General features: G+C 42.9%; 1 protein-coding gene across 4 annotated transcripts in view; it reads left to right on the forward strand.

Moving 5' to 3' along the window:
* Positions 1-1,116: 1,116 nt before the first annotated feature.
* Positions 1,117-12,770, forward strand: part of Vps72 (vacuolar protein sorting 72 homolog) — a 15,672-nt gene continuing 4,018 nt past the window's right edge. For 2 of the 4 annotated variants that reach the window (XM_008828243.3, XM_029561177.1), the window contains exons 1-4: positions 1,119-1,325; positions 7,803-7,955; positions 8,090-8,204; positions 10,883-11,059. In XM_008828243.3, the coding sequence (XP_008826465.1) occupies positions 1,209-1,325; positions 7,803-7,955; positions 8,090-8,204; positions 10,883-11,059 (562 nt within the window). In that variant the 5' untranslated portion in view covers positions 1,119-1,208. Of the gene's footprint in view, positions 1,326-7,802; positions 7,956-8,089; positions 8,205-10,882; positions 11,060-12,770 lie in introns of all 4 variants that reach the window. The other 2 variants (XM_029561175.1, XM_029561176.1) reach the window with 2 other exon arrangements.

Raw genomic sequence — 12,770 nt, forward strand, 5'->3', positions numbered from 1 at the left:
ACGAGACTGGAGTTGAAGGAGACAACCTGATCCTCCAACAACCTGAAGAACAAAAATAAATTGGTTTATTTGGGCCAACTGTATTTTCTTAAATGCCCAGTAGGACCTCTTCAGAGGATGGTGTGCTAAGAATAGGAGGCAGGAATTGGCTAGGCAGTTAGGGTAAAAAGACTCCAAAGAATTGTAGCTGGTTTCTTGGCTAAAAGTCAAAGTGTCCTTGGGCCTCTTAGCAACAAAGTCTGTTCCAAAGGCCAAAAATGTCAAAAGTATTTGGGAACTCTTATCCCTAAAAGATTTTAGGGTTACCTCTTCAGAGGGAAGAATGTTAGAGTAGCAAAAAGCCCCATTTAAAAAAAAAGAGAAAGGAAGGAAGGAAAAGAAAATAAGAAAGAAAAGAAAGAAAAGAAAGAAAGAAAGAAAGAAAGAAAGAGAAAGAAAGAAAGAAAGAAAAAACATGAAGTCAGAAAAAAGTGATGGGGAGATATGGGTGGTGTTGGAGGGAAGGGAGTGATGTGGATTTCATCAAAACACCTTATAAGCATGTATGAAATTCTCAATAAATTTTTTTTTAAAGATTGGGATGTTTTGTATGAAATACACACAAAAAATAAAAAATTATAAAATGTATTTGTATTTTAAATATTATGTCAGCTATATATAACAATAAATACAGAATAAAGCATAAATATAATTTTTTTAATATTTTATTATTTTTATGGGTATAAAAATGTGGGCACTGGGAATCGAACCAAGGTCTTCCAGAGCAGACAGGGCTCTTAACTGCTGCTGAGCCATCTCTCTAGGGAGACTGACTTTTTTTTTTTTTTTTTGTCTTTTTGAGACAGGGTCTCTGTAGCCCCAGCCGGCCTGGAACTCACTATGTAGACCAAGCTGGCCTTGAACTCACAGAGATCCTCCTGCCCCTGCCTCCCGAGTGCTGGGGCCACCACGCCCGGCGAGACTGACTTCTTTAATAAAAAAAAAAAAATTCAGTGAGTTACTGTTCCCAGGCGCTACGCAAGCGCGACTGTCCCACAGAACGCTTAGAGGTGGGACTAGAAGCTGCTCGGCACTCTGCTGCTTTTCCCTGTAGGCGCCGGACTTCCGCTATTGGCGGCCGTCCGCAGGCGAGGGTATAGAGCAGAGCGCCGATCTCCGAGAACCGGAGGTGAGGGGCCGCTACTGGCGGCGCAGTTTCCGTTGGCGACATGAGTTTGGCTGGGGGCCGGGCCCCGCGGAAGACCGCTGGGAACCGGCTTTCTGGGCTCCTGGAGGCAGAGGAGGAAGATGAGTTCTACCAGACGACTTATGGAGGTTTCACAGAGGCAAGAGCCGGGCCCAGGAAGGGGGAGGGCAGGAAGCGGAGTCCTGAAGAGAGAAACCCGGACAAAGAAGCAGGGGGCGGGGAAGAGAGGAGCTCCGTAGTTGATGCTCCGGGCCAGGTGGCTGGCCGGGAGGAGCATTTGCAGTCCCAGAACCCGGAGTCTTTGTGGGGGTGGGGGAATCGGGGGTGCAGCATCTTCCCAGACCCACCCTCCCAGGTCCGGTAGGAAACCTACTGTGTAGTCAGTCTCCTTGCATATCATCCAGCCTCTGACGCCTACAGTACAAGGCACATAGGATCAGTTCCTTAGTGTTTACTTCTTGTCCTATTTTTGGATTATTTACCTGACACATAAAAGGGAACCGTTCCCGGGACTGGAGAGATGGGTCAGCGGTTAAGATCACTGACTGCTGTGGCAGACGACCCGGATTAGGTTTCCAGCACCCACAGATGGCTAACAATCGTCTGTTAACTCCAGTTCCAAGGGATTTGACGCCCTCTTCTGACCTCCGTGGGCACTGTATGACACCGGTGCACTTACATGCAGGCAATACACTCGTATACATAAAATAAAAGTAATCTTTTAAAAAGGAACCGTTCCCAAAAAAAAGAATAGAGAAACTTAGTCGAAGTGTAAATGTTTTCTTAGATAACCCTTTATTGACTATCCTAAAAGAGTCCACATTTATTTCCTCATAGAACATAACATATTTCAGCTTATAATTAAATTCAGTTTGCTTCTTTTCATTTTCTGGTTAGATTGTAAGATCTGTTGTAAGAGTTAGCTTTTTTTTTTTTTTTTTTTTTTTTTTTTTTTTTTTTTAAAAAAAAAAAAAAAAAGAGGACGATAAATCTTTCACTGTGATATATCAAAATAACCTGCCTCTGCCCCTCCGGAGATGGGATTAAAGGCGTGTGCCACCATGCCTGTCATAAAAGTATTTTTTAATAAGACATATGTATATTTTTTTAATTTTAAAAATACATAAAATATTTAAAAATAAATAATTTTAGCCAGGAGAAGTGGCCCACACCTTTAATTCCAGCACTCAGGAGACAAAAGCAGGCAGATCTCTGTAAATTCAATGCCAACCTGGTCTACACATCAAGTTCCAAACCGAAGTTACATGGTAAGACCTTGTCTCAATATAAAATAAAGTTTGGTTTCTCATCAAGAGGTCTAAGAAGAGGTATCAAAGTTCCACTAGGAAATTTGTGATTTGAAAAAAAAAAGATTAGGGGCTGGAGAGATGGCTCAGTGGTTAACAACACTGTTCTTGCAGAAAACCCAGGTTTAAATTCCAGCACCCAAATGGCAGCTAACACTGTCTGTAACTCTAGTTCCAGGGGATCCGATAGCCCCTTCTATCCTCCTTAGGCACTGCACAGCACGGGTGTACATACCTACATGCAGACAGTATACTCATACACATAAAATAAAAATAATAAGAGCTGGGTGTAGTGGCGCACGCCTTTAATCCCAGCACTCGGGAAGCAGAGGCAGGCATTGAACTCTGTGAGTTCAATGCCAGCCTGGTCTACATAGTGCGTTCCGGGACAGCTGGGGCTATAGGGAGACCCTGTCTCAGAAAGACTGAAAAATAAATAAGTAAAATATATATATAAAAAAAAAAAGATTAATCTGGATGTTGTAACACAAACCTTTAGTCCCAGCAGAAGCAGTCAGATCTCTGTGAGATCGAGACCAGTCTGGTCTACATAGCTAGTTCCAGGACAGTCAGGGCTATACAATGAGACTCTGTCTCAGAAAAAAAAAAGAGAGAGAGAGATTGAAGTCCAGCAGTCTTAACACTTGGGAGGCTGAGACAGAATCACCTCCAGTTCCAGGCTAGTATGGGCTGCATTTTAAGATCTAGGCTAGTTTGGGTTGTAGCATGAGACTGTCTTTTAAAACAAAAGTCTGTAATGAGAAAAGTCTTAAGAGGGTAGTGGCAGTAAAGAAACATGGACAACAACTGGGGGCATTTAGCTAATAGATAATTTGCTTAGCATCCTGAAGACCCTGCACTACCAAAAAAAACTGGAGAATACAGTTAAAGGGAAATTAATAAAACAGAGTCCACAAGTCTTGATGACTGACTATGAGTCACTGTGTACAGAGTTTTAATCAACTAGTTTAAAATAGATCTTTCTCATCACTCCTCCCAGGTTCATTTTCCTATTCCTGTCTTTTTATGAGTCATTATTTAATACGTACTCTTTGTGCTTCCAAAAAGGATTTAAGAAGGCTTGCAATATAAACAAATTAGGAGCAGTAAAAATAGAAAACAACCGAAACAAAATACATTGTGAAATTTTAGGGGTGAAGGGATGGCTCAGTGTTAAGAGCACTGTCTGGGTTCAGTTCCCAGCACCTACATGATGGCTAACAACCATATATAAACTCCAGTTCCAGGGGATCTGACACCCTCTTCTGAACTCAGGCATTGCACGACACAGTTGCACTTAAATACATATAGGGTGTATACTCACTCATACATATAATCATTTTTTTAAAAATAAATTTTAAATATTATTTTAAAAGGTCAGAAGTAATTGTACCAAGCCTGTGTTAAAATGGTAATGGCAGGGGCTGGAGAGATGGCTCAACTGTTAAGAGCATTGACTGCTCTTGTGGAGAACCTGAGTTCAATTCCCAGCACATACATGGTAGCTAACAACTCTCCCTAACTCCAGTTCCAGGGGATTCAATACCTTCTGAGCTCCACAGGCATTGCATGACATGGGTACACTTCCACACATGCAGGCAATATACTCATACACATAAAAAATAAAATATTTATGGGGCTGGAGAGGTGGCTCAGCAGTTAAGAACACCGAATGTTTTTGCAGAAGATCCAGGTTCAGATCCCAGCACCCACATAGCAGCTAACAACTGTCCGTAACTCCAGTTCTAGGGGATCCGACAGCTTCTGACCTCCACGGGCATTGCACAACATGGGTGCGCTTACCTACAAGCAGGCAATACAGGCATATACATAAAATAAAAATAATAAATTAAAAAAAAAATCTTGTGACTAAAGAGATGGCTCAGTGGTTAAGAGCAGGTGCTGCTCTTGCAGAGGACCCAGGTTCAGTTCCCGGCACCCACATGGTTCACAATGGCCTGTAACTCCAGTTCAAGGTAATCTAACTCCTTTTCCTGGCCTCCTTGGGTACAGGGCACACATGTGGTACACATGCATGCATACATGCAGATAAAACAGTTATCAAATAAAAAGTCAGACTTATTCAACATTAAATCTTTTTTATTTTGTCTTTTTGAGACAGGGTTTTCTTATAGCCCCAGCTGTCCTGGAACTCACTATGTAGACCAGGCTGGCCTTGAACTCACAGAGATCCACCTGCCTCTGCCTCCCGAGTGCTGGGATTAAAGGTGAGCGCCACCACACCCGGCCTAAATCTTTTTTTTTTTTTAATTATTTTTAATTTTTGTTTTTTAATGTGTTGCATGTGTTGCCTATATGTAGGTAAGTGTACCCATGTTGCGCAATGACCATGGAGGTCAGAAGAGACTGTCAGATCCCCTGGAACTGGAATTATGGACAGTTGTTAGCTACCATGTGGGTGCTGGGATTTGAACCCGGGTCTTCTGCAAGAACAGTCAGTGTTCTTAACCACTGAGCCATCTCTCTAGCCCCTCAACATTAAATCTTAAGGTGAATTTATCATTCCTTTTTTTTGTCTTTTTGAGTCAGGGTCTCCTATAGCCCCAGCTGTCCTGGAACTTACTATGTAGACCAGGCTGGCCTTGAACTCACAAAATCCCTGCCTCTGCCTCCCGAGTGCTGGGATTAAAGGCATGCACCGCCACACCCGGCAATCATTACATTTTTTAAGCAGGGATTTGATGTTAAATATTCTCTTGTCTATTAAGGACTTAAGAAGAGCTAGTGCAGTGGTAGTAAATCGGTAGTTTAGTGAAACCATTTAGATTGGGCACTAAACTAATAGGAACTTGATCTACTACCCTCTGGTGATACAACTTAATACCAGATTAGAGCTGAGTGGATTAATGTGTTCCAGTCTCTTTTATAAACTTCATTTTGGAGAAGTGGCAGTCATCGCTGCCAGGTTGAACTCTGGCTGGCTTGGTGTTTCAACCGCTTGTGCTACTTGCTTATTTTGGCAGTGTGTGTACCACAGTCCACTAGTCTGCATTATAGATTGAAGAGTGAGCTGTGTGCTTGAGGTGCTACTGAGGCCAGCTAACAAACACACACACACACACACACACACACACTGATTTTCTCCCTTTTTTCCAATGTATTTGCCATTCTAGCCTTAACCTGTACTACCTCAGGTTGTACTTCAGATTCTGTACTCTAGTCCATCTAACCTCCACAAATATTCTGCAATGCACATGAAGAATGGCATATATTTTTCTCAGTGACTGTCCATCAACAATGGTTATCATTGATGAGATAGGTAAGGAGATGAGGAGATTTGAGAATCACTGGCATAAAGGTTAGTAATAAGTTTTAGCTTGACATTTAAGTTTCTTCATATACAAAATGCACTGAATGCAACCTTCTTTTGGAAATTTTTTTTTTTTTTTAAACACAGGGTCTCCCTGGAGCCCCAGCTGGCCTAGAACTCACTGTGTAGACCAGGCTTGCCTAGATCTCACAGAGATCTTCCTGCCTCTGCTTCCTAAGTGCTGGTACTAAAGGTGTATGCTACCATGCCAGACTTTTTTCTTTTGAAATCTTACAGGCCTACAAGACAGGCAGTGTTGGAAGGAGGCTGTGCTGGAGCCAGAGCAGTCTGCTAAACAAAACTTTTTTTTTTTTAGTTTATTTTTGCCATTTATTTATTGGGGGGTGGAACATACGCCATGCCATGCATGTGGAAGTCAGAGGACAACTTGTGGGAGTTGATTCTCTCCTTCTACCATATGAGTTCCCGGATGAGGTTGTCAGACTTGCCAGCAAGCTTTTTTACTTGTTGAACCATCATTGACAGGGAAAAGCCGGGAAAAAGACTGCTTTAATTGGGTCTAAATCCTTATTCCATAAATATACTGTATACATGTCTGCTTTTCCACCTATCTGTGATTCCTCCTTGGATATCTAAATTCTACAAGTATGTTAAGCAGACTCTTAATTGCTGAGGTTCAGGTCTTCTTTATCTTTCAAAGTATAATGTAGGTTTAACAAATTGAAGCGAGCCCAAATCTAGCCCACTACTTTTTTTAATCTGACTATGGAGACTTTCCCAGCTGATGGTGCATGCCTGTAATCCCAGCACTTGGGAGGCAAAGTTCAAGGCCAAGGCCAGCTTGGTCTACATAGTGAGTGAGTTCCAGGCCAGCTGGGGCTATAGGGAAACCCTGTCTCAAAAAGATCAAAATCAAACAAACGAAAAAGCAAAACGGGGCTGGAGAGACAGCTCAGCAATTAAGAGTCTGCTCTTGCAGAGGATCCGGGTTTGGTTCTCATCACTCACGCACGTGATGCCCTTTTATGGCCTCTATGGGCATTGTGTGTCACATGCACTCACATGCATGCAGACAAAACACTCATAAAAATAAATTTCAAGAAAAGTTTAAGACAAAAATGCCCAACTTTTGGCTTTTTGTAAAGGAATAAGGTCTGAAGTTTAGAACTCTTGAATCACCAGGGTTTTTTTTGTTTTTGTTTTGTCTTTTTGAGACAGGTTCTCCCTGTAGCCCCAGCTGGCCTGGAACTCACTATTGTAGACCAGGCTGGCCTCGATGTCAGACATCCACCTGCCTCTGCCTCCAGAGTTCTGGGATTAATGGCGTGAGCCACCAAACCCAGCTCTATAAGTTTTTTTTTTAAATAGTGGTCAGGATGGAACCGAGGGCCTAGTACTTGCTAAGCAAGCACTCTACTACTGAGCTATATCACCAGCCAAAGGTATAGCCCAGGCTGTTCTCAATTCAGAATTCTCCTACCTCTGTCTGCTGAGTACTGAGATTGCAGGTATGCACCACCATGCCAGGCTCCTCCTGTAACCTTTCACAGCCAAATGGAACTTTATAGGTTGCCTTGTATTAAAACTTACTATCTGTTGCCTGTGCTGTCCTCAGCCTCACTGTGTGTCCAAGGCTGCCTTCAAAATCATAGCAGTCTTTCTGCCTAGGCCCTCTGAATGCTGGGATTACAGGCATGAGCCACCCTGCCTGACTAAAATGTCTTTTCATAACAGTGTCCTGTCTTTTTCCTAGACTGGGAGACCCCTGAAGTGAGGCCAAACCATGTTCTTTGATTCTCTAACAGTTAACAGAGTTCTGTAGATGACATAGATCTGTTCAGATTGGAAGGTTGTACTGAAGCCAAGGGCCATCAGCTGGAAAGGCTTTGTCTGTGGAAAGTGAAGGGCTAAGTAGGGAAGGGAATTTGGGCAGCCCTTGCAGGAAAGAGAATGAATTTAGTTCCATCTCAAGGAAGAACTCCCTTGCCAGCCAGTTTTCCTTTCCTTCTGTCCTCAGGAATCTGGAGATGATGAGTATCAAGGAGATCAGTCAGATACTGAGGATGAGGTAGACTCCGACTTTGACATCGATGAAGGAGATGAACCATCCAGTGATGGAGAAGCAGAAGAGCCAAGAAGGAAGCGCCGAGTGGTCACCAAAGCTTATAAGGTACAGGAGGAATTCTGATTTTCTTGGACTTTCTTAATTGTGTTTTCCCTGAATCAAATGTTAACTTTCCTGTAATGATATCCTCTTCCCTTATCTTTTCTGTTTTCTGGTGTCTGATTTTAATTTGTCCTTAGGAGCCTCTAAAGAGCTTGAGGCCTCGAAAGGTCAGCACCCCAGCAAGTAGCTCTCAGAAGACCCGAGAAGAGAAAGCATTGCTTCCATTAGAGCTACAAGATGATGGCTCTGACAGTAAGTGCAGAAGTTTGAGTCTACTGAGAAAGTTTAAATGTGGTAATGTTTTTTTGGGGGGGGGTGTCTTTTTTTTAATTATTTATTATTTTTATTTTATGTGTATGCGTGTATTGCCTGCATGCATGGAAGTGCACTCGTGTTGTGCAATGCCCGCGGAGGTCAGAAGAACTGGAGTTAAGGACAGGTAGCTGCCATGTGGGTGCCAGGATCCGAACCCAGGTCTTCTACAAGAATATTCAGTGTTCTTAACCGCTGAGCCATCTCTCCAGCCCATGTTCTTTTTGGGGTTTTTTTTGTCCTTTTGAGACAGGGTCTCCCAGCTGATCTGGAACTCATTATGTAGACCAGGCTGGCCTCGTTTTCAGGCTGCCACTGGCTCCCCAGTGCTGGGATTAAAGGTGTGCACTACATACCTGTCTGATAATGAATGCTTTTTTTTTTTTTTGGTCTTTTTGAAACAGGGTCTCCCTGTAGCCCCAGCTGTCCTGGAACTCACTGTGTAGACTAGGCTGGCCTTGAATTCACAGAGATCCGCCTGCCTCTGCCTCCCAAGTGCTAGGATTAAAGACGTGCACCACCACGCCCAGCTCAGGAGCATTTTTAACCACTCCAGCCCAATAAAATCCTTATTCTTCAGAAGTAAACCTGGCCCTGATGGTTCAGGCCTGTATACCACCTACTCAAAAGGGTGAGGCAGGAAGATCTCAAGTTCAAGCCCTGCCTGGGCTACAGATTGAGTTCAAGCCAGCCAGGGCAAGTTGGTGAGATTCTGTCTTAGCATAAAAAATAGGCAGACTATAGGAGGGCATGATGACACACACCTTTAATCCCAGTGCTCAGAAAGCAGAGGCAGGAGTTCTTCGAGATTGAAGCCAGCCCTATATATGTGAGGGCCGATAAAATAACTTAGTGGGCAAAGGTGGTTGTTGCCAAGTCTGACAACCTTGTGGCTGGAGAGAAGGCTCAGTGGTTAAGAGCACTGGCTGCTCTTGCAGAAGGACCCAAGTTTGATTCCCAGCACCCACATAGTGGCTAACAACCATCTGCAATTCCAGTTTCAGGGGATCCAATGCCCTCTTCTGACCTCCTGTGGACATTGCTCAATATGGGTGCACATACATACATGCAGGCAATATTCTTATATACAATTTTTTAAAACCCTGATGACCTGAGTTTGAGTCTCTAGGACTTACATGATTGAAGGAGAGAGTCAGATCCCCAAAATTGTCCTCTGACTGCCACATGTGCCCCCCCCCAATAGATTAATGTAATAAAAAATTTTTATTAGCCCGGGCATGGTGCACATGCCTTTAATCCCAGCACTCGGGAGGCAGAGTCAGGAGAATCTCCATGAGTTTGAGGCCAGTCTGGTCTATATAGTGAGTTCCAAGTCAGGTGATGCTGCATGGAGACCCTCAAAAGGGTCTCAAAAGGACAAAAAAAAATTTCTTTTTTTTTTTTTTTTTTTAATTTTACGTGTATTCGTGTATTACCTGTGTGTAGATAAGTGTACCTGTGTCGTGCAATGCCTGCAGAAGACAGAAGAGGCTGCCGGGTCTCCTGGAACTGGAGTTACAGACAGTTGTTTGCTGCCATGTGGGTGCTGGGATTCGAACCCCGGTCTTCTGCAAGAACAGTCAGTATTCTTAACCGCTGAGCCATCTCTCCAACCCCCCCAATTTTTTTTTTTTAATTTTATGTGTATGAGTGTATTGCCTGTATGTATGTAAGTACACCACATGCATGTCATGCCCATGAAGGCCAGAAGAGAGCATTGGATTCCCCTGGAACTGCAGTTACCTACTTCTGTTGGCTGCCATGTGGGTGCTGAGAACTGAACGTGGGTCCTCTGCAAGAATAGCCAGTGTTCTTAACAACTGAGCCATCTCTCCAGCCCCCATAATAACAATTTTTAAATAATAAAAATAAAGCATATGAAAAGGGTTAATGATGAAGCTCAGTGGTACAGTGCTTGCTTAGTATGTACAAGGCCCTTGGTTTAATCCCCAGTACCCAAAAAAAAGGAAAAAGAAGAAATTAAAATAGACACTAAAGTATTTAGGAGAAAAGGCTCTGATATTGAGATATATATATAAAATTTAACTCCAAAGATATTAAAAAAGAATACATAAGGGCTAGAGAGATGGCTCACTGCTTAACAGCACTGGCTGTTCTCAGCACCCACATGGCAGCTAACAGTAGTAGGTAACTCCAGTTCCAGGGCATCCAACACCCTCTTCTGGCCTTCGTGGGCATTGCATGTATGTGGTGTACTTAAATACATGCAGGCAATACACTTATAACACATATAATAAAAATACATTTTAAAAATTAAAAGAACAGCCAGGCGTGGTGGCGCATGCCTTTAATCCTAGCACCCGATCTCTGTGAGTTTGAGCCCAGCCTGGTCTACGTAGTGAGTTCTAGGCCAGCTGGGGCTACAGGGAGACTCTGTCTCAACAAAAAAAAAAAAAAAAAAAAAAGAAAAAAGAAAAGAACAAAAGAGTACACAGAATGAAATGGTCGGAATAGCCCGAGTAGACATTATTGGAGGCTACACGGGCACTATTTGTACTATTAAAAACTTTTTTGTAAGCTTGAAATTTTTTACAAATAAAAAAATTTAAAGAAAATAGAAATTAATTCAAAGACTGTTCCCCTCTCCTTCTTTGCAGGTCGGAAGTCCATGCGTCAGTCTACAGCTGAGCACACAAGGCAGACCTTCCTTCGGGTTCAGGAAAGGCAAGGACAGTCCAGGAGGCGAAAGGGGCCCCACTGTGAACGCCCACTAACCCAGGAAGAACTGCTCAAGGAGGCTAAGATCACCGAAGAGCTCAACTTGCGTTCACTGGGTCAGTAGAGATGCTGAGGGGCATGAGGAAGACAGTAAAATCTGAGAACTGGGGAAATGGCGATTTGGGGCAAAAGAATTAGGATGTTCAATTTATAGTCCCGTACCCAAGAGTTTATGGCCAGCCTGGCCTATATATCAAGTTCCTGTCCATCCTGGACTACTTTTGAGAGCCTATCTTAAACACAAACAAAAACACAACAAAAACCAGCCAGGCATAGTGGTGCTCAACTTTGATCCCAGCACTTGAAGGTGGATCTATCTGAGTTCAAGGCCAGCCTAATCTATACAAGTTCCAGAATAGCCAGGGCTACATAGTGGGACCCAGTTTCAAACACACATACACACACACACACACACACACACACACACACAGAAGAAATGAGGTTAGGCATGGTGGTGCATGTCTTTAATCCCAGCACTCAGAAGGCACAGGCAGGTAGATCTCTGAGTTCAAGGCTAGCTTGGTCTACAGAGCAAGTTCCAGGGCTACATGCTGAGACGCTGTCTAAAACGAAGAAATAGAGTAGGTGATAAGAGCAAGGGCCAGACAATTAAGAGTACTCTGAAGAATAAGCCATATTGAGGTACTTTGTTATAAAACAGCAATTGTAGTTGGGCATGGTGGTGCTTGCCTGCAATCCCAGTACTCAGGAAGCCAGCCTGGGCTATATAGCAAGTTCAAAGGCAACCCTGGACTACATAGTGAGACTTTATTTCAAAAAACAACACAGGGCTAGAGAGATGGCTCAGTGGTTAAGAACACTGGTTGTTCTTGAAGAAGACCCGGGTTCAAATCCCAGCACCCACATGGCAGCTAACAACTGTCTGTAACCAGTTCCAGGGGATCCAACGGCCTCTTCTGTCCTCGTGGGCATTGCACGACACAGGTACACTTACCTACATGCAGGCATAACACTCATACACATAAAATATTTTATTATTTTTATTTTATGTGTATGAGTGTTATGCCTGTATGTATGAAAGTGCACCCGTGTTGTGCAGTGCCTGCGGAGGACAGAAGATGTTGTCGGATCCCCTGGAACTGGAGTTACGGACTGTTTGTAGCTGCCATGTGGGCGCTGGGTATTGAACCCGGGTCTTCTGCAAGAACAACCAGTGTTCTTAACCACTGAGCCATCTCTCCAGCCCAAATAAAATATTTTTTTAAAAAAAACAAAACAGGTTTTGGAGTGATGGCTCAGCAGTTAAGACCACTGACTGCTCTTGCCAAGGATCTGGGTTTGGTTTCCAGCACCCACGTGCAGTTAATAACCATCTATAATTCAGTTCTATCGAAACCAACACCCTCTTCTGGCCGCAGGTGTACTTACATGCAGCAAAACACTCATACAAATGAATGAATGAATGAATGAATGAATGAATGAATGAATGAATGAATGAATGAATGAATGAATGAATGAATGAATGAATGAATGAATGAATGAATGAATGAATGAATGAATGAATGAATGAATGAATGAATGAATGAATGAATGAATGAATGAATGAATGAATGAATGAATGAATGAATGAATGAATGAATGAATGAATGAATGAATGAATGAATGAATGAATGAATGAATGAATGAATGAATGAATGAATGAATGAATGAATGAATGAATGAATGAATGAATGAATGAATGAATGAATGAATGAATGAATGAATGAATGAGTGAGTGGCTGGGCACAGTAGTGAACACCTTTAATC

This window comes from Nannospalax galili, unplaced genomic scaffold, assembly GCF_000622305.1.
Source record: "Nannospalax galili isolate Female #2095 unplaced genomic scaffold, S.galili_v1.0 scaffold752, whole genome shotgun sequence".
NCBI lineage: Eukaryota > Metazoa > Chordata > Mammalia > Rodentia > Spalacidae > Nannospalax > Nannospalax galili.